General features: G+C 37.7%; 1 protein-coding gene across 5 annotated transcripts in view; it reads left to right on the top strand.

Moving 5' to 3' along the window:
• Positions 1-23,374, top strand: part of Hnf4 (Hepatocyte nuclear factor 4) — a 242,135-nt gene that overhangs the window by 69,724 nt on the left and 149,037 nt on the right. For 3 of the 5 annotated variants that reach the window (XM_081756566.1, XM_081756556.1, XM_081756574.1), the window contains exon 2: positions 16,639-16,692. The exons of 1 other annotated variant lie outside the window; for it this stretch is intronic. In XM_081756566.1, coding sequence (XP_081612692.1) covers positions 16,639-16,692 — 54 coding nt within the window. Of the gene's footprint in view, positions 1-16,638; positions 16,697-23,374 lie in introns of all 5 variants that reach the window. One more of the 5 variants, XM_081756589.1, reaches the window with a different exon arrangement.

Genomic DNA, 23,374 nt, shown 5'->3' with positions numbered 1-23,374 from the left:
CCATACTGAAGCAAATCAATATAATGACGATTAAAAAAAATGATTGCAGAATTACAAAATAAGAAAGAAAATATCTAGTAGAGGAGAAAACAAATGAAGGTAGACCCGCATTTACAAGTTAATTCTTAGCTTATATTGATAATGAAGGTTTCTTCTACAGTAATTTGTGAATCAAATATTAATAAGTCAGTATGTAGAATCGCTCCCGCCCCCTCTGTTCATAGTATTTTAGTATAAACATATGTCTTTTATAAAGTAAGTATATTTTATACTCTTGATAATTTCCACATAAAACTGTATGATGGGGAACGCCACATTGAATTTGGGACTAGTTAGCAATGCACAGGGGCGTATCCACGAGGGGGGTCCACCGGGTCCGGACCTCCCCAAAATTTCGAAACTTGACTAACATTTGTAGACTTACTTAGCGAACTATACTTGTTTAACAGAGAAACGATTGATGTAGGCTAAATATTTTATTTTACGCCTCATCATGTACTCTTCTTTTCTTATAAAAATAATCGTTCTATCATTTTTTCTAAAAATATATGTGACAGTAAGTAAGAATTACTTATCGTCTTTTTGGGTGCAGTATAAACAGGTTCCATATTATATAGACGTATTGTACCTCCCTCAAATATTTCGGACACCTCCCAGTTAACATTTCTGAGTGTAGAACTGGCAGTGCTGTTTTTGTTTTGATGTTCTTTGATTTTTGACTTCTGTTACATACTGATCCCTCATCTGGCGGGTTTCGAGGTTTCCTTTCCAGAACATATCACATTGGTAAGCGTTGTTTCGCCTCATGTGGAAGCATATTGTGTTCATCGTGCATTGCGTAATAACCAAGATGGATGATTTGGAATGTAGTTTTTTTTTTCTTTTACTCACATGTGTGTGTGTTGATGTATGAATATGTGGCATTCGGAATTCATATACCAGTACCTCTTTTGTATCAGCTGTTTTGGTTTTTAATTATTAGGTTTAATTTTATTGTGTGAGCTTTAATTCTGTAAATAACCTACAAATTCTGAATGAATTGTATACCAAGACTTCTGTAAATAACTTACAAAAATCATTGACCAGCTTTCAACTGAGAAAAAATTTGCAATCAAGGCTTAGACAAAACAAGCAAAGGACAATTCAGGAGAGTGTTCGAAAAATAAATCCAGTTTAAATTTACAGGATATCTTATGGCAGTAGTGTTGTTTGCACCAGATACATTTCCTCAATTTATTTTAAATTTTCCTGGATAAACTGTGAATAAAGTGTGTTTAATGTACATTTTTTATAACACTAATCTCTGCTACGAACTCTCTTCAGTCTGCTGAAGAGGAATTCGGATCACTATCACAATCCACCGGCCGCCACTGGTCTTTGTCTCGTCACATACTACAAGAATAAAGCGAAAAAAGATGGGGCCCAGTTTGCTCCCTCCCTTCATTTTACATAAAAGAACAACAAAATTTCCCAAATTACCCGTGTTCCCGTGGTGCAATTTCGATAATTTTGGTACCATCGTCTTTGTCTCGTCACATACTACAAGAATAAAGTGAAAAAAGATGGGGCCCAGTTTGCTCCCTCCTTTCATTTTACACAAAAAACAACAAAATTACCCATGTTCCCGTGGTGTAATTTCGATAATTTTGGTACCATCGTGTTTGTCTCGTCACATGCTACAAGAATCAAGCGAAAAAAGATGGGGCCCAGTTTGCTTCCCTCTGACTATTTCTGTTAGTTGAGTATCGATGACCAATAACAACGGTATCTCACGATTGAAATTAACTTAAGTTTTGGAAAAGATAAAAATCCGGGACATTTACAGTTTTAAAAATTTTTGCAGGGAAGATACGATGTAGATCCCGATATGTCCCGCCTAAAGTGAAGCGTCTTGTACAGGTCTGCACGGGCCTGAATTTTTAGCCGGAGCCCGGCCCGACCCATGAATTTACAATGTGAGGCCCGACTCGAGTCCGAAATATGTTTTAATATTTAAAGCCCGAGCCCGGCTCGAGCTCGTGTGATAATCAAATGAGCCCGAATTACTGAAGCTTAATAATTAACTCAAAATTGTATTTTTATTTACAGCAATTAGAGGTTTAATTTTGCAGTTGTGCTTTAAAAGTTCTCCAGAAAGAACGGTGCAATGTACATCGTTGTACAGTATATTTACAAAATTAGGCCCGAAAAGACCCGAGAAATATGATTGTATATTTAAAAATTCACGGCCCGAGTCCGGCCTGAACCCGCAGTGATATATGCTTTGTAGGCCCAAGCCCATGCAGACCTCTAGCGTCTTGGGACCATTATATATATTATTATAATTAAAAAAATTGAATAAAGTGCATTATTTTTTTAAATCGGGACATTATTTGGTATTCTCAAAAGGGACAATTCCACTTAATCGGAACCTAGACATGGTACGCTTCAGACATGTACATATAGTCAGGACCGACTTTGCTATATGTACAACACTGTCTTTCTACGGGGCGGGCAAGTTCCGAGGGGCGGAAAAATCTGTCGATCTATATTATTTAAAATAAGCATTTCTTGTTGGAAACAGACTTAATATGGTAGTTAAATTTACTAAGCTGACCTTCTATTTGTATACTACATTCATATATCACGTTTAGGTAACATTAGTTAAAGGTTACATGAAGAGTGGTAAAACAAAAGGTCAAGCAAATCCCAGTATGTATTGTTTGATTGTTGTCAAATACAAGAATTCAATTCTCCAACAGTAGTGAACACCTGTTTCATTTAGTTAGTTTTTTTTTTTTTTTTTTTTTGTTTTAATCAGGTTTTGATATGAAAACTAGCATTGTCTTTGTCACAAACAAGTTTCTTATCATTGAAGGTAGAAACAAGATTTAAAAAAAAAAATTAACAGATGTAGAAGGAAAAGTCAGGAAATAAAGGTAAAAGAGTTAGTTGCACTGGAATTGCAAACTGATATATTTACATTGAAGCTCGATATTGAGTTCTGTGAAAAGGACTATAATTGTTTCGAAATAATCTTACTCTTCTTTCAATTCGTCAGAACAGAAATCATATCTCGCGGGCCGAATAAAATCTTTCAAGGGGTCACATCTGGCGTACAAGCCATAGTTTGCCCATTCCATCATTGGCATACCGTTGGTGAAGGAGTGTACTGGCGTAATTTGAGATCGCTATCCATCCTTATTTAACATACTCTGTCAACCATAGAATCAGAAAAAAATAAAAGAAAAGAAAAAAGTAAATATACTATGTGTCGAAGCCCAAAACTACAATCCAGTGATGCCAACCCGTGGGAAAAATCCCATTTTGTGGGATTTTTTGAGATTGATTTCTCGAATATTGATAAAAGGTTCAATTTTCGTAGAAATAGGCAGGATATAGGGCTATGGGATTTTCATACATTTACTTCATCAACGCCGAGAAAAATTCTTAGGCGGGAAGTAGACTAATGCGTTTTCAATAGACGAAAAATCAGTGGTAATTCTCAGATTTTGATACTGTAAACATTAGAATCTCGAGGAACAAGGGTCAAGCAACGTAAATTCTAATGTAATATTTAAAAAAATAAATAAAGAGAAAGAAGACGAAAGAATCAAACGAGAAACAACCAACTTCCAAAGCACTCAATATGTAATAACTTCAGAATGATTATCTTGTTTCATTAGGTTTCGTAGAACACAACACCACAAAAGCGTGCTTTAAAAAAATGAAGTTCTAACAACAACAGGCATTTATTTCGTCAACATTTTCAATTATTTATTTTAGTTAAGTAAAATACTTATTCAGAAAGTATTTGATGAACACAAAAGATCCGAATTTACGGTTATTTTACTCATATATTGAAGAAAGTGAATGACATACAGTAGTTCCATTTTTCACATTTTATAAGTTCTAAATTTTTAAAATTAAGTTAGCAGAGCGTTCAAGAGCAAAATGGGAATTTATGCCTCTCTAGATGGGATTTTATAAGGTGTCAGGTTGGCATCACTGCTGCTGTTATACATATGAACTACAAACGATACAACCACACTAGATGTATATATACATTTGAAAATTGATAAGTGTTATTGACTGTACACATTATTCTAACATAAATAGTTCGATTGATTCTAAAAAATTCGAAAATTTAAGTCCAATCCTTTACACTTTTGTACTGCGCTGTTAGTAGCACTAATACTGTACAAAAGACGAACTTTTCTAGAAAACAGCTTTTAATATTTTTGCACATTATCGTGTTAACATGTCCTTAGATTACATGGTCGTGCGTTAAATTATATATTTTCCAAGAGTATATTTCATTAATTAATGGCTAAAATTAACAAATATTTTCAAAATTCTGCAATAGTATTAGTGTATAACGAAATAATAATAATAATAATAATAATAATAATAATAATAATAATAATAATAATAATAATAATAATAATAATAATAATAATAATAATAATAATAATGTCCAAGATGAGACATACACCAAAGCATAGGTCTTATTGAGCTGAACAAAATTATACAGGGTGTTACAAATGTGAAACTATTTTAGGAACAATTTTTTCATACCAAAATCAGAAAGAAAGTTCATATGGACCTGTGCTCAAACGTGGATAGTTCCGGAGTTATAGGGTACCGAAACCGTAAAAAAATGAACTTTAGAAGTTCATAGCTCCACTACTATAGGACCGATCGTAGTCGGGTCAAGACATCACTGAGGAACTGGTATGTGAACTATACAAATATCCATGTTTAAGAATGCTCCAGTACTTGCACACCAATTTTTAGAGAGGTAGGTGGAGAGTGATCAAGTACTCCGAAAAATGACAGTTACAAAAAACTTATGTTTCCGACTGGCGACGTTTTTGGTGATTTTTAAATAACAATTTAGCGACTTCTTAACAAATCTAGTAACTATTATGCTATTTGTCCTTCTGTAATCAGGCAGTTTTAGTTCGAAACAATTTTAATGTTTTTTTTTTTTTAATTAATTCTTTAATCACTCGAAGTGGCAAGATTTGGATAAGTATACAACTTGACCACCCTTCTACAATCTCGTTTTGTTTTCCGTTACCCCTTGCCATCTAATGGAGAACAAAGTTCTTTAGTTTGTATATCTTCTGTAAGAGGCATAAGTAGACCTAATAGAGCATTACCAATAGCAAATCTATTAGTAGTAGAATAGCAACTTAGACTGATGCGGGTGTTTGTGTTAATATAATAATATATTAATGAAAACAGTGGAAATCTACTAGGTGCATATCCAGATAAATGTTGTTGGGGGACTCCGGTGAACTCACATGCGTACATACTTGAACTTTTCTTATAACGGTCGAGTTTCACTGCCAGTCCTTCCATCAAATGAGACCAAACACGACGCTACTGCTTCAAAATAGGAACAAAAAAATACAGAAAACAATGCAAAATGAACTCCGAATTCAAGGATTAGTTGTATCTTGTAGATAAAAACATAACTAGAACATGAGTGTAGTAGTAACAATAGTCGGCCTTGTATTAGATCTTGAACTTGTTAAATACATGATAACCCATATAAGTTACATCTGAAAGTTTAAAACAATGCATTACAGACAAAGAATTTCACAAATAAGTTTTAGCGACTTTTCATCTCAAACTGGAGTATTTTTATCTCTCGTTTAGCGACTTTTCGTGTCAATGTTTTGGCAACACTGGTCTTTCCTGCTTTAGATGGGGATGCTACGTGATTGGATTGACACTTTATCGACAGTGCTCGTAGTTTGAGGGAAATTTTCCTAACATAGGGAAATTTTGTAGGTAAATTTAACAAAAGGGAATTTTTTTTATAAAACGTGAAAATCCAGGGAAATTTTCATACTAACTAACTGGTTAATAAAAATGCTTAATTTTTCTTTGCTCTTCAGAAATAAACCAATACAATAGCAGTAGATTGTGTGTGTGTGTGTGTGTGTGTGTGTGTTTATCTGTCTTCTGTCTACCTGTCCAAAGAACCATAATTTGCACCCATTATTGACAGAATGTATTTGTGTGTGCTCTTTTATTATAAAAAAAATAAGGAAATAATAAAGAAAAGTAAAAGCAATTAAATAAAACAAATGTGGTTGGCACTTCTTTTAATACTGCAAAATTAATCTTGTTGCATAACTTCTGTCATAGAAATTTAACATTAGGGAAAATTTGATAAGAAAAGGGAAATTTTGACTCGATTGGGGGAAATTTTGTTGAGGAAACCTACGAACAGTGATGCCAACCTGAAACAATATGAAATCCCATGTCGAGAGGCATAAAATAACATTTTGCGTGTGAATTTCCCACATTATACTAATTAAAACTATGCTGTAATATTAAGAATTAAATTTCTTTGTATTAGTCATTTTTTTACAATATCTAAATGAATAAGTCGTAAATTTCGAACTTCTCGAAAAAGCCCATATATACTGCTTATTATCCCTTTCCGAGAAAATAAAGGTTAAAATTTCCCACGATATGGGATTTTTTCCACAGGTTGGCATCACTGCCTATGAACACTGTTCATAGAGCAGCGTGACTGTAGAAGCATGGGAGCAGATTGTATGTTGTTTGTCCTTACACATTCAGAACATTACTTGCAATTTATCCCCTGAATGATTATGTATTATTTACTACGTAAATATATTAAACTATTGTTGTTTCATAAATCAAATTAGCTGCAAAATGAATCCAAGAATTCAGCAATTTTTGGTAGGTGCTATTCAAAGCAAGCCACTGCTCAGTACGGACTCTGGACACTCCTTTTTTCAGATACCAACTTCTCTTCCTGCAAATATAAGCAATTTAGTTGTTTCGCTTCCATTTTTTTTTTCTTTCTTTTAGATGTTAACTTTATGTAATGAAAGGGAAACGAATTGCTTACATACACAATAATAATAAAACTACAATTGTACGTTTCAAGTTTCATCAAGGTCGTCTCTTCCGACTTGACGGCGTCCTCGTTTTGGTTTTTCTTCTTTTTTAATGCTGAAATCAGCCGGTGTCAAATGTTTGTAAACATTGTTATGAAATACTGTTATCCACAGTTATATACTATATGAAGTTCTTCCTTGTATATCTACTATAAAATTTAAACTGGTTAACATTGTATATATGTATAACGTATGCGAACTAGGGATGGCCAAAAATTTTCGAATCCGGATATCCCGGATCCAGTGAGATCCGGATCCGGACCTAGATCCGGATCTCGGATCCGAATCTCAGATCCGGATCTCGGATCCGAATCTCAGATCCGGATCTCGGATCCGAACCTCAGATCCGGATCTCGGATCTGGGTCCGGATCTCGGATCTGGATCCGAAATTCGGATCTCGGATCTGGATCCGAAACTCGGATCTCGAATCTGGATCCGAAACTCGGATCTCGGATCTGGATCCGAAATTCGGATCTCGGATCTGGATCCGAATCTCAGATATTGATTCGTATCCAAACCTACATCTGAAATTGTGATGATAAAATTGAATATCTAAAATTCGTCAAACTTTTTTCAGATTCACTAATATAGTAGGATGCTGTGCTTTTAAATGTTTCCATAACACGTTTGTGCTACCTTTGTTCTTTATGTTATTTTAACCTTGCAATATTTACTTTCTTATATAAACTTTCTTATTTTCTCATATACAAATGAAATATCTTTTAGATAAGACCCTTCTAATCGCAGGAATACTGGACAAAACAAACTCTTTATTAATAGTAGTTTCTGACTCACTAGAGTCCAACCATCAACAAATCTTTCACTTCGAAGGTACAACAAAAAATATAGACTGGTTGGCGTGGAACAACAGTAGATCTTTAAACATACACACGAGAATTTCAGGAGAGCGATATGGTTGTGTAGTATTATTAGTATTAATAAAAGTGTTCGTTGTATGACTTTATTACCTAACTTATGGCTTGCCCTTCTGAGGTCAGGAGTTTGTTGAAGGAGTAAATATAAAAGAGATTTCTGTTATTTCTTCTTCACCCTCCAGGTTTCTTTAATCATACATTGCAGGACGTAACCAAAACATATCCATGCATCGTATCATTGAAGCGTTTTGTGTTTTGTATATTAAAGTGTTCAAAAATATTTAACATATTCGCATTTGTTCATGTGATCTCAGGTTCAATTCTCGGTGGAACATACATGAGAAAATTGAAAGCTGAAACAATATGAAAATAGTATTTAAAAGTCAGGAAATTAATATTAAAACTTTAGCTATCTATTGGGACTGTAAGGCTATAGTTAAATTAACCCACACGTTTCGTGAAGATATATTAAGTCGTTATTGTTTATTTACTATAAGCTACCAGATACATCCTCAGAGGCCACTTTACACTGTAATAATCAACAGATGAAAACATTGGGAAAGGAATGGAAGGAAGGTCTCCAGAGCCTTAGATCAAGGTACTAACCTAGCATTTGCCCAGTATAACGGAGGAACAACCCTGGAAAACCCTCAGTCAGGATAGCTGGTCTCCGAATTCGAACCCGCTATAATCCAATTGCGAAGCAAGAATCCTAACAAGTAGCCTGAGCTCACTCCGTATTATTATTATTATTTAATTAACGTAATGTTCTAAAATTAGTGTAAATTAAACCCTACTTTCTTTATTGCTGATGATATAGTTAATAAGCCTACATGAGACATCAGTCTCCCATTAAATAGGCCTTGCTTAAGAAAGAATACCAGAACTGGAATTCAGGAAGCGGGGGTGGAGAGATTAATGAGGATGAGGAAACTATGTGCGATGCAAAAACTGAGAAATTATGACTTCATCACAGATATATTCACTTACATACGTCAATTAATATTTCTCTGATACAGGGCACTCTACTTTCTATAGTGGCAGAAAAATGGCCCGCTTTTGTAAACGAACACATTAAGCACGTGCATATAGGCGCAATATCCGTGCAAAGAAACATAGGTAAAACTAGAAAAAAAATAGGGAAAGCGAGGGGAAAGTGATAAAACGCCATTCAGCTTTTTAAAAAAAGCTGAAAATAACTTAGAGCTACGAAAGACGCGAGGCGAATTTTATTGAAATGATTGTTTTTCCTTAGTGATTAGTTGTGCTAACTATGAACATGAATTAAAAAGAAAACAAGTAGCTAGCTCTGAGTTTCGCAAACTGGTTGAAAAGAAAATATTGGATAAAATTTAATAATAAAGAAGGCATTTATGATAATTAAAACAAATTAAATTCTTGGCACGACAGTCCTTTGGTTCCTACCATCGGGTTTACGTTCATTTGAAGCGGGATTTAAATCCAAGACATTTACAGTAAAAGGATCCACAGCCTAATGCCGCAGTCCACTCGACTATGGCTGTCGGGTTTTCTCGGCTAATCTGTAGCACATTTACAGTAACTGACTATTTTAAAAGTTGCTCCTAAATACTGACAATCTAAGTTTTATGTATCAAATATTTCCTGCGATAATACCATACACTCTCCGACTTCTATAGACGAAAAGCTATAGTTACCCACATTATCTAATACAGAAATAAGTTCTGATTCTCTAATAGCTGCTGATGGTGATAGTCAAGGTTCACCGAAGCATGATCCCAAACCCAAACTGAGATATTGATGTCACTGGAACGCCTGAAAAGTCATTGTGGGTAAGTGAATTGCCCACTTGTCAGGATGAAGGGCGATGGTGATGTGAAATGCAGGGCTGTCAGAGGTACTACTTATAATAATTGGATTTGCAATATTCTATGTTGCCGTAAACCCTCTTCAAGAAGATAACTGTTAATTTTAGCTTTGAAAATGTTACATAAAGAGTTTTATTGCTATCATTATAAACCACGTCTTTCAGCAAGGTGAATTGTGGCAATCCGATACTAACATGAGGAAATCTTCCGGTTCAAATTAAAGCTTCCATAAAAATCAGCACCCTAATCAGTGGTATGTGCCTTGCTAATTTTTCTCCAATGTGAAAGTACCTAACTTTATTGTTAAAAATGAAAAGGTTTTTATTTCAAACAAGTTGTCATTACAGTTTTCATATTTGAACACAACACTCATGAAAAGTCATGTTAAAGCGCGACTTACTCCTGAAAAAGAATATTTATCTGTTTTTAATTTCTCGTGTTCCTCAAACTACATGCGGAATTAGTGCAAGTGCCTTCCGCTCGCATTACCTAGGTACAAACGCAATGGCGTATTTAGGGGAGAGGCTTCCGGGCTTAACCCCCCCCCCGAAATCTTACTTACTATAGTAAACTATATGAAATATCTTGCAGAATTTTCACATTTTCAGGCAAAGCCTCCCCCCGAAACAAAATCGTAAATACGCCACTGAACAAACGGCTACGATCTTGGTACTAGCACATGTTTCGGTTTCCAGATCTCAAATATTTATATTTCAGCCTGATTCTATGTATGAATCCGAAATTTCAAATCTAGATAAGAGGCACCAAAATTCATAGTTTATTCTCGGTGCTCATATTGTGATTTACTAAATAATTATTAAATCTAATTGTAGGGTATACATTTGATATTTTGAGCAGACTGAGCAAGATAAATATACCTAAAAAGTAGTCAATACTTGTCTTAACTGTTTATGTTTTCTTAACTGTCAATGAAATAGGTGCACTGAGGAATTTTAAATATTCATCTCGGTCCTGCAACCGAGTGGAACTAGATTCGACATTCGAACTCTCATCCGGATCATTTTTTTTCTTAAGTAAGCCAAACGTTTGATCTTTAGAGTAGAATGAAGGAAACAAATAGACTTGTCAATATTCGTCTTAATTTTCTGTTCTCTTCTTCACTGTCAGGACGTCGTGAAATTACTTTCGGCGAATTTTAGATATTCAAGTTTATCATAATTTGGATGGGATGTGGGTTTGGATAAGAATCAAGATCCGAGATCCGGATTTCGGATCCAGATTCGAATTTCGAACCCAGATCCGAGATCCTAATCCAGATCCGAGATTCGAGATCCGGATCCAGATCCGAGATTCGAGATCCGGATCCAGATCCGAGATTCGAGATCCGGATCCAGATCCGAGATCCGGATCCAGATCCGAAATCCGAGATCCGGACCCAGATCCGAAATCCGAGATCCGGATCCAGATCCGAAATCCGAGATCCGGATCCAGATCCGAAATCCGAGATCCAGATCCGAGATCCGGATCCAGATCCGAGATCCGGACCCAGATCCGAGATCCGAGATCCGGACCCAGATCCGAGATCCGGACCCAGATCCGAAATCCGAGATCCGGATCCAAAGGATCCGGACCCAATCAGATCCGGATCTTCGGATCCGGCCAGATCCGGATCCGGCCATCCCTAATGCGAACTAGATTCAACAGGGTCATGTAGTTCAAAAATTGTCTAGTCTGAAGCATGTTTCCAGCAATAAACACCCAAAAATAAAAATCTTTGAACGTAAAATCAAGGTATTTCTTCCGTAACCTTAAAAAATGACCTAATTAAGTATCTCAAAACTACGTGGTTCCAGTGGCGGATCTAGCCAGGGACCGAGGACCTAGCCCCCCATTTGTTTTGAGTGATGGAAATAATTTAAGTTATTATTTATATATTTGTAAAAGTTTAGAGTAAACTCATGATATACTTATCATAGTCTGGGTTCTGACTGCTCCCTCTCCAGTTTTATATCTTTTAGAACCGTCAATGCGTGGCTCCTTAAATTTAGTGACGGCAATATTTTTCGTGCAACACCAAAATCCAAGCAGAAGAAACAAGATTTTTCAAGGAATTGAATGTAAAATTCCGTGAAAAGTGGTGCTTTGTCATCTTTATGACTTAGTCGCACCGCCTCTTGACGAATACGTAATGTATAGTCAAGTCTGGAGAGTAGAGAGCCAAGTCCGGAAAGTAGGAAGGTTGTGGCAGCTCTGAACAGCAGTAGCAATGGCAGCAGTGGTTTATCGACTGGTCTGAGGAGGTGTATTATCATGTTACAGAAGCACTCCTTTCGGTCATTTTCCTGGCCGCTTCCTTTGAGTAGCACGACGTAAGCGTCCGAGGGTCTCCATACACGCTGCACTGTTCCCAACCAATCAATCAAGATAATGTCTTTCGTGTCCCACAGCACTGGAGCTTTACGCTTACCAGCTGAAGGTCTTATTCGAAATTTCTTTGGTGGCGGAGTGTCGTGATATTTCCGCTCCATTGATTGCTGCTTCGTCGCTGGTTCATGGTGATGGAAGCAGGTCTCATCACCAGTCACAATTGTAGACATGAAGTCTTCGGGATTATTATCATGTAGTTGAAACAGTTCCCTACACACACCCACATGATATTGTTTTTGCTCTGCAGGCAAGAGTTTTGGAACCCATCTTGCACTGATCTTCCCCAGCTGTAAGTAGTTATGCACGATACGCTGCAGGGTGTTTTTGGTTGATCCTGTGGTAGCCTCCATTTCAGAGAATGTGATGCGTTTATTCTTATGAATGGCTCTCTCTATCACGGCGATGATGGCTGATATTATCACTATCACTTTCCTTCCAGAACTGCTCCTCTTTTTGGTTGAGGTGGTACCCATTTTACAACCTTCTACCCTGCGAAGGTGTATGTTCTCCACACACTGCCACAAATCACCTATTCAGCAGCAGCCACACTCTCTTTCCACAGGAACTACAACGTCCATCGCTGTCATCCATAATCACTTTCCATGACCGTTAGTAACACCCTCAAGGATTCAAGAAATGAGCTGCACAGAACGCTGCTGTCATCCCCGTTGCCAATGCCACTTTTAATTGGTAGGGAAAGATCCTAAGTATCTTTAGTGTTCCACTGCACCTGGAACGAGAAAAGGAAGTGTAAATCATTTTAGTTTGCCCCTCGTAGATAATCGCCGTTAAAGTCGTAGTTACCCGTTAAGGTGTTAACGAATTGACTCAATTAATGTACCCGGCCGAGATAATTGTTCTAGCTATATATTGCAAGAGACAATTTTAAAAACTGCCTCTGTTCAACAGTTCCTGTGGAGAAACAAATGAATGGGCATACTAACAGTACTATTTTATAAGTCTCATTACGTTCTATCAACTAGTAGAACATTAAGAGTCTTCATCCCGGCCAAATTAAAATACCGCTAATTTTACATTATGTGATGTCTTCAAATAGATAAAAGATAATCGAAATGTGGAACAAGAGCGCCCTAGACAATATCATTTTACATGAGAAACCGTTATCACGACTCACTTATCTGCTTTCAATTTCGAGCCATTTTGAAAATCGGCATTTATTTTCGCGTTTCTAAACAGCTGAAAACGGAAAGCCGTTAGGTGACTTGTGATAACGGTACCGCACGCAAAATAATATTGTCTAGGGCGCTCTGTTCCATATTTCGATTATCTTTTATCTATTTGAAGATATCACAAAATTACTGTAAAATTAGCGGTATTTTAATTTCGCCGGGATGAAGACTTTTAAGGTTAAATTATGTTTTGAAGGATGAAAAGGAAGGTATCACAGAAGGGAAACAAGAGAGAAGGAGAAACCAAGCGTAATTGACAGACGATATTGGAGCGGATAAATCCTTCAGTAAGACGAAGAGATAAGCGCAGTGCCATGGTGCAGAGAAGTTTCCTAATTACGGCAATGGAAAAAATATTTCCGATGTTGAATCAACGATGTGGGATATACAGGGTGTTTCAAAAACAACGCCGACGTTTGGGAAGTGATTCCTAACACCAAGATAAGACCAAAAAAAAAAGTATAGACCAATGTGGGTGCACAAATGCTTCCTTTCGGCGTTGTAGGCTGCCGAAAACAAAAAAAAAATGAACTTTAAAAGTCCATAGCTCCAAAACTATGGGACCTACAGTAGTCGGGTTAAGACTTCACTTAGGAACTAATATGTGCACTATCCAAAAATACATCTTTCAGAATCCTAAGGTACTCACGCAGCAATTTTTATAGAGACAGTTGGCTACTGGCATATAATATGAAGTACTCACCAACTACCTCTATAAAAATTGTTGCGGAAGTACCGCATAATTCTGAATCACGGATATTTGGATAAGGGACATAGTAGTTCTTGAGTGAAGTCTTGGCCCGACTACGGTGGATCCCATAGTTTTAGAGTTATGGACCTTTAAAGTTCATTTTTCATGTTTTCGGCAGCTTATAACTCCGAAAGGAAGCAACTGTGCACCCAGATTGGTCTATAATTTTTGTCTTATCTTGGTGTCAGTAATCACCTCCCAAACGTTGTCGGTGTTGTTTTGAAACAACCTGTATATGGAAGTGCTCTTGTTGGGAATCGAATCCAATATACGTTGTTCAAACAAAAACTAATCGTAACATTTTACACGATGGACAAAATTAGTGTTGTAACTTTATTTCTGGCAGATATCCATAAAGAAGAAAACAAATGTTTTAGTTTGTAATAATTCACTTTCAATTCTATCTTCTTAGCAGTTGATCTTGCTTCTCAATTACTGATAACCTATTAGGCAATGGACACCACCCAATCCAAGCATCATGCAATGCTGATGTAAAAGATAATGTAGTTTCAAAGAAGAAGTTGAAAAACTAGTTAGTTTCGTTTCACAGTGTTAAACTACGATACAATCTAAACTGTGTAAATTCAATACTCAAACTTGAAGTAGTCCATCTATAACTACTGGTTGCAATGGAGGAATAAGATCACAAATAAAATCTATTCTTCGGGTGCTGAATCATCATCATAGGTATTCTGCCATTATTGGCAGGTCACTTGCCGGAACTGAGATTCTTCCATGCTCCACGGTCTTCTGCTAATCTTTATTTTGAAATCATCCACCAATTGTAGCCTACTTCGCCCCTCCCTCTCTTTCCTTCCACCATATCCTCTAGCACGTCCCTGGGGGGTGTGGTGGCTCAGTGGTAGAGCGTTCACCTCCGGTGCTTGGGATCCCAGCTCGGATCAGCTCCGGTGCTTGTGGTGGACAAACACCGTGCTCGTGGGTTTTCTCGGTTTTCTCCCGTTTCCTCCCACTTTCTTGATTCCACTATTTCATTCATTTCTCATCATCACCGTCTCCTTTAACCTAACCGGCATAAACGTGTGACGTAAAACTTAAAGATTTCATTTCATTTTTTTTTCTAGCACGTCCCTCATGATAAAGTTCTTTCTTAGCCAATGTCCGAATCAGTTCCTCTTCTCAATAATATTTAAAACTGTTCTTTTCGCTCCCACCATTTCTAAACTCTCATTTGTTTTCCCCTCAACCTAACCAATTCTCTTCATTCTTCTCCAGACCCACATTTCGAAAACTTCTAGTAGTTTATCATAATTTTTTGCGTAATGTCCGTGTGTCTGCCCCATACAGTACAATAGTGCACAAGATAGCGAAGAAACGCGGAAAAGATAAAAGTAATTAGAATCTAGTAAACATATTTTTAAAGATATTTTGAATTTTATTTTGAAATACTTATTTTTTATGTCCATACTTAGGCAGATATTGCAAAGAATATTAAAACAAAATTTTAAACTAAATTAGACAAAAGTTTAAATTAAAAAAATACAATTGGAATAAAAGAGGACTAAAAGTGGTGAAAAACTTTTTTATCGAAATACAAGAAAAAATCAAATGCATATATATATATATATATATATATATATATATATATATATATATATAGATAGATAGATAGATATCTTCAACCGGTCTACATGTAACGAAAACGTTACATAGAGACCTGATAGATAGTTATAGATAGATAGATAGATGGATAGATAGATAGATAGATAGATAGAAAGATAGATAGATAGATAGATAGATAGATAGATAGATAGATAGATAGATAGATAGATAGATAGATAGATAGATAGATAGATAGATAGATAGATAGATAGATAGATAGATAGATAGATAGATAGATAGATAGATAAAATCCAGTGTTGCATTATTTTGTCACAATATTTTGGAAATAGATCCTTCACATCAAAATAAGAAAAAAGTTCATATGGACCTATGGTCGAAAGTGCATGGTTTCGTAGTTATATGATGACGAAAACATGAAAATATGAACTTTAAAGGTCCATAGTTCCACTTCTATATGATCGATCGTAGCCAGGCTAAGACATCATTGATGTGGTCAGTGAACTATCCAAATATCCATCTTTCAGAACCTTCGGTGCTTGCACAATCATTTTCAGAGAAGCTTATTTGGGAGTACTTGATCACTCTCCACCTACCTCTCTAAAAATTGGTGTGCAAGTACGGGAGTGTCCTTAAATATGGATATTTGGATAGTTAACATACTAATTCCTCAGTGATGTCTTGACCTGCCTACGACCAGTCCCATAGTAGTGGGGCTATGAATTTTTAAAGTTCACTTACTTCATGTTTTCGGCACCCTATAACTCGGAAACCATCCACTTTTGAGCACAGGTCCATATGAACTTTTTTTTTCTTACTTTGATTTCGGTAATGGCACGGAATCTGGTACAAAGCGCGCCTGAGGTATTGGTCTGCTACGTCCTCACTTACTGACAATCTCATGACGCCTCACGTACTGACAATGAGGACGTTTGAGGTCGCACATTATGAAGATCAACCTGAAAAGAATACCTACATCTCCTTACCATTATGACAATGGGAATAATTTGTTTTTATTTTAGGAATCAAGTGACTTCGCTTCATTTGTTATCGTTTCATAGATTTCTTTCTGTTTTCAGGATCCCTTAAATCAGCCACTCCATATGGAGGGAAATTCACCACAGTGTTCTGTGGTACGTAAGTAGAAAACATTTCTTTAAAATTATATTTATGGTGATTGAAGCGATACCTTGGGACAGTGAATATTAACAGGAACTCATACTCCAAACTGTTTTTACAATACTTATCATAACTTTTATTATAAATTTGTAGGATAAAATCTTTCGTTTTTTTTATGGCAGTAATGATAGCTAAAGAGCTGCCAAAATGTCTTGAGCCGTGGCAAAAATGTGAACTAAAACTCTCACCCTCCCACGCCCACGCGTTGAGCCAATAAGGTTTCAGCTGTTGCTAAGAGAGAGAGCCTTAGCGAAAGGGAGGGAATTACTTCTGCCGATAGCAGCGCCAGGAGCGGAAGACTAGGTGTCAAGTCAACGTGGTATATCTATAATCAGTGGCGTATTTAGGGGGGCTTCCGGGCTTAAGCCCCCCGAAATCTTACTTACTATAGTAAATTATATTAAATATCTTGCAGAATTTTCATATTTTCAGGCAAAGCCCCCCCGAAAGTTAGCAAAGCCCCTCCCGAAACAAAATCGTAAATACGCCACTGTCTATAACAGTATGGTCCCAGGGCGCTTCCTTTCTTCCCCATTGCTTTGCTCGTCCTGAATTCCCCGGATAGTTTGATCACCGAGAGACGTCATTTCTCATACATGACTGGCTAACATGGACGTAGATACCGAAACCCCAAAAATCTAATATCTAATCTCAATTTCCTTTATTTTCATTTTTCTTTTTCTTCTTTTGTTTTTCTTTTCTTTTTTTATTTTTATTTCCTTTCTTTCCTTGTTTTTTTTTTCTTTTCTAAATCTTAGTTCGTACTTAAAAAGTTTCAGGATGTTTTTCGATTTTATGCTCACTAGAACCGAATGTGTGAGTAAATTGTGTGAGACCTAAAAACGACTAAATTGAACTTTAAATCTAGAAAAAACGCAATATTTCTTTTGCAGAAATAATAATGCACGTTAATGCTTAATTAAAAATTATAATAAAGTTAAAACAACTGAACTATAATATTCATTGTATTATTTATTGTTATCCTGCCAGCCAGCTCTCTTAGAGGCATGATAATGTGGTGAGGAACAGCCTATTCTGTGCATGAGCATTTGCCAAGAGCATTGCGTTCAAGTCTCTCTTTTGTTTCAGAGTGCTCTTGTTAAGCCCCGGTTCACACGGACTAGCAGAATGCTGACCGCATTCCAATGCTGAGGATATGCTAACACTCACGTGAAAAAGTGTTACGTTTAGTTATCGAGTTAGTCGTCACCGTGGCGTACCTAAAGCTACGAGTACTAAAGAAACGCGGGACAAATACCTAGGGTAGAAGATGTTGGGTATTGCAAGGTTCTACATGTGCTCCCAACACCACGTGTTGGCTGAAAACAACATCAGACGACAACCACGAAGAAATCATCAACCATCGTCAATGACCTTCAAGTGACGAAGACTAATGAAGTCAGCAACATTTCTGGATAAAAGGAGCTAACACACCGCAAAATGCATCAATCTCCATCGATTGGTAATCACCTCCACTTATTTCATCTATAGCAACACCAACCACTCAGCGGAAATACGACACACGGTTACGGCATTGTCTTTCGAGAAATTTCTCATATCAAGCCAGTCTGAACATCGGAAATGGTACGTCCCCTGACTTTGACCCGATTAATTTCCTTGTTCCACAGGCTCGAGTGCGATGAAATTCACAGTGCTTCTAGAGCTCAATGTGTAGTCTCGCTTCCATAAAACCTCAACTGAGCGCACCCTCTGTTTTGGGCGATATACAGAATATATGTTAAAAATATACACGCCTTGTAGGCATTTTCATTCTGTTGTTGATCCATTTTTGGCCATGTTCCCGCTGAGCTATGGCCACTATTATTTATATGTGAAGGTCTTAGGCCACGACCTCTCTCCAAACCAAATTGTATGCGCGAAACGCAAACGGGAAAATTAGACAATTTTGGAACATCTCCTTTCTTCCCAAACTGAAGGATCCGTGAACCGGGATCCACTATTAAAAACATAGTGTTCACTCCAGAAAATACACAGTTGGAATGTGTTTCAAGATCCATTGAGTTAAAATTCCAAAAAGTCTAACCAGGGATGATATCGAAACTGCACCTTGAATTAGGAGACATTCTATTTATTTCCTGATAGGACATCTCAAGCAAGTTCCAAAACAGGTGTTCGTTTCTTGCCCGGAAGTGACCCCGCCTTTGCAGGGGCTAAAATATATACATTATTTGACCTATTTTCTATAGCAGGTGTACATGAAGTACGTTGCTACTCCTGAAAGTTGAAATCTATGCTAAAACGCCAAAACACCTGTTTCATCATTGTAAAAGCATAATTTAACGAAGTGAAAATATTTGCCCCAGGGTCTCCGCAGGGTCCCAGATGGGGTCCAACTCAAAATTTGCAATTGAAAAGAGGGGCAAGTAGCATATCGTTTGAAAGCTAGTGTTAAAAGAAAAAACGATAACAGAAGTCTCACAGCTCTAATCAAATTCTGTGCGAAATGGCGGAAGATTCAAAATTTGAAAACAGTCTGCAGCTAACAGTGCATGGCCACCACTAGAATTCTAAAACTGTGATACAGATGTCAAAATTCTAAAACACGTGTTTCATTATGTGAAAAGTGCTATTTATCGAAATGAAAATGTTCGCCCCAGGTCCCTCGTAGGGTCCCACGCGGAGTCTACCTCGATGTTTTCATTTGGAAAGGCTTCAAAAAGTATATCGTTTATAAGCTATCGTTCTTCAACTTTACGACGACCAGTCTGGTAGAAGCAGTCTAGAAGATACGGCTCCGTCGAATGTTGTTTGCTGAAGCTTGGTTTTTGTTCTGGTATATGTGTGAGAGCCACGTAAGTCACACGCCACGGTCGTAGCAACGTGGTAACTGCCAGGACTGTATCTTTGTTATGCAGGTATGAGGGCCATACGCATGACGACCACTCTACGGCGTGATAGTGAGGCTTGAATGTCTCATGGAGGGGTGCGGCCATGCTATTGTTCATGAAGAAGTGATAAATGCACAGTAGTTGGAGACACCAACTGCACTGAATAAAACTCTTCTTCAAGCAGTGTTCGTCGTCCAGAATCGAACATGTCGAGAAAGCTGGATCTTTTGTGTGGAAACTGAAAGACAAGTCTCTCACTGACTGGTAACTAAAATCGTCAGGAAGGTCGATTTATCCACATTTGCCGAAAGCGTACTTGATCATATCTTGGAATCTGGGTGATTCCAACTGATTTCGTGTTACCCTAATCAAGTGAGCACTGGAATACCAATTTGTCATGTCTAGCTTGTCTCCAAGTCCTTCATTCCGAACATGCTTGTGGGCACGCTTCACCATAATTTTTCTGTAAATAATCTATCCCACATCGAATGGCTGTCCATAGGAAGTACGGCCTGGAGTGATTGTTCCTGTATGTAAGTCAGGTCACTCTTGATACAAGTCCGGATCTCTCTATATGGCTGCTTCGTCCTTCAACAAAAGACACGGAGTTCCAACGTCTCGAACAAGATGTGGCAGGTATTCCTTGAATATTGCCTTTGTCATCATTCCTGACTTGTTGGCTCTGATTATGACTCCAGGGATCTGAAGGATTTTACATTGGACCCTTGATCCAAATTTCCCGGATGGTTCGCGAAGAACAATGACAGTCGGGCCCACGAGCTTTTCTGATGCCGAAATCGCTTCCTGGACTGTGTAAGAATGTGTCACTTTTGATTCGCATCTTATTTGAGTTTCGACATTTTTTACTCCACGTTGAGTTAGAGTTCGTGGTGTTAGTAATTCATAATTGAATCCACTTTGATCAAGATTCACAACTTGATCAAGGTTGTAGTTATCCTCTTCAATCTCCCGCCTGATTTGTTGAATGTAGCTATCGAATTCGTTTGAACGTTCCAGTGCTTTTGTTCTGGCTGCCATTGTCATGACTTTTGTGATTTTCCTGGAACCCCAGTTGATTTCTCTCAATAATCGGCGGATCCAGAATCGGGATGCCTTGAAACCAGTAATCCCTAGCTTCCGCGATTGTTCCAAGGCTTCCACGGCAATGTCTTCTTCAGTGATCCTGAAAAAATTCGGAGCAGCGCGTTGATTTTTGCACCATGCTTTGACAGATTCTCGGAGTACTGCTAGCTTGGTCCGCTTGGATGCCCTGTCCAGGAATAGTTTCATCCGAATGATGTCACTTGTACAGATGTCAACTCTTGCAACACGTTTCACATCCTTGAGTTTACGACCACTGGATGCGTTGTTATAAGCTGCTACAGTATCCCTCAATTTCGTTTCACTCCATGATCTCCAAAATGCGGTTTCCTGAAAAGGATTTGGGTCCAGGTAGTCGTAATCAGGATCGCCTTCGGTACCTGAAGCAGTTCCTTGTTGACTTGATGTCGTGTCCAAGGGCTGGAATTGAGTATTATCTTCGAACGTAACATAATCGTCTACGGTCATTGTAATGTCCTGGAGAACAGAGTTCGTCACCATCAACTTGATGAGCTTGTGAACCTTCTTTGCAATCTAGAGAATCAATTTTCTAGATGTAAGTCAACGTTATTGCAAATTGACTAATACAACTTTTCGTTCAAGCTAATCACATGCTATAAGTCAGGGTTGCTGGCTTTCTAAATTCGTCATTGCAAACGTTCAATGTATAGAAATGAAAACGTATGTTCTGGAGTTCCTATATGCGGGCAGCGGTCAAACTACACATTTTCAACTGGGTTAAGTAGTATTTTTTTCAAAGTTTCTCAAAACAGACAGCGTATGGAACCAATCTTTCGTCTCTACACCAATCCTGTGCAAAATGGCGGGGTGTTTACACTACGTCTACATGCTGAATCTTAAAGTTCATGACCACCTCTTACACCTAAAGCTTTGAAACAAATGTCGAACTATGTGGTTCTTCACATCAAAACGACATTTGTAAATGCAAAACAGCCACGTGGTCTAGAGGTTTCTAGATCGCTTCTACCAGACGGGCTGTCGGTAAGTTGTAACGGGATAGCTTTCAAACGATATGCTACGTTCCCCTCTTTTCAATTGCAAATTTTGAGTTGGAGCCCACCTGGGACCCTGCGGGGACCCTGGAATAAACATTATCATTTCGATAAAAAGCACTTTTCAAATAATGAAACACGTGTTTTAGAATTTTGACACCTGTTTCACTGTTTTGGAATTCTAGTGGTGGCCATGCACTGTTTTCAAATTTTGAATCTTCCGCCATTTCGCACAGAGTTTGATTAAAGCTGTGAGACTTTTGTTATCGTCTTTCTTTTAACACTAGCTTTCAAACGATATGCTACTTGCCCCTCTTTCCAATTACCAATTTTGAGTTGGACCCCACCTGGGACCCTGGGGTAACCATCATCATTTCGATAAATAGCACTTTTCACATAATGAAACACGTGTTTTAGAATTTTGACACCTGTTTGACCGTTTTGGAATTTTAGTGGTGGCCATGCACTGTTAGCTGCAGACTGTTTTCAAATTTTGAATCTTCCGCCATTTCGCACAGAGTTTGATTAGAGCTGTGAGACTTCTGTTATCGTTTTTCTTTTGACACTAGCTTTCAAACGATATGCTACTTGCCCCTCTTTTCAATTGCAAATTTTGAGTTGGACCCCATCTGGGACCCTGCGGAGACCCTGGGGCAAATATTTTCACTTCGTTAAATTATGCTTTTACAATGATGAAACAGGTGTTTTGGTGTTTTAGCATAGGTTTCAACTTTTAGGGGTAGCAACGTACTTTATGTACACCTGCTATAGAAAATAGGTCAAAATGTTGTATATATTTTAGCCCCTGCAAAGGCGGGGTCACTTCCGGGCAAGAAACGAACACCTGTTTTGGAACTTGCTTGAGATGTCCTATCAGGAAGTAAATAGAATGTCTCCTAATTCAAGGTGCAGTTTCGATATCATCCCTGGTAAGTAATTCTTTAATTTATTTTAATAAAAAACGTACTGTTCCGTTAATCTACACGGCTAAAATCCATCTGGAAAATAAAACCAAGTATAATCAGTTAATCACGTCAAAGCGACTGGCCCGGTTTGGATTGAATTGAATGCATGACAGACAGACCTTACCTGGAGAAAGGTTTGTTCGTACTATTTCACTTTGACGAAAGAGTTGTTATGAGCTGAGCCAATTGATTATCATGTGGCCCTGCGTAGCGTAATAGCTAATGTTCTCGCCTTCGGTGGAGCGGTCCCGAGTTCGATTTCCGGTGAGGGCACTTGTTGAAAAAGTATAAAAAGCTTTTTCAGACCAGCCATTCTGAATGAGGTTTTCTCTGGGTTTCCCTTATTCACACCAGGTAAATGCCGGGGTGGTACGTAACATATAGGTCTCAAGCCGCTTCCTGCCTTCCGTTTTCCCAGATAGTGTACTTGCCGAGGGACGTCATCCCTCTAACGTGTCGGGCTAACATGGCCATAGATGCCGAAAGTCCAGAAATCTAATTCCTAAATCCTAAACTACGAAAAATTTGCGAAGAAAAGGGAAAATTTAGTGTCAGTCGAGGGAAATTCTCTTAAGGAAACACTGCACAACACTTATTTGTAAACAGATTTCTTCGAGAACCGAGGGGTTACGGAACCGGAATCCGCTGCCTATTAAAAACAAAAAGTGTTCATTCCAGAATATACACGGGAATTTTAAGATTCGTTGG

This window comes from Thermobia domestica, chromosome 1 (genome assembly GCF_964235325.1).
Source record: "Thermobia domestica chromosome 1, izTheDome1.hap1.1, whole genome shotgun sequence".
Taxonomy (NCBI): Eukaryota; Metazoa; Arthropoda; class Insecta; order Zygentoma; family Lepismatidae; genus Thermobia; species Thermobia domestica.
This window is presented reverse-complemented; position numbering and strand designations above follow the sequence as displayed.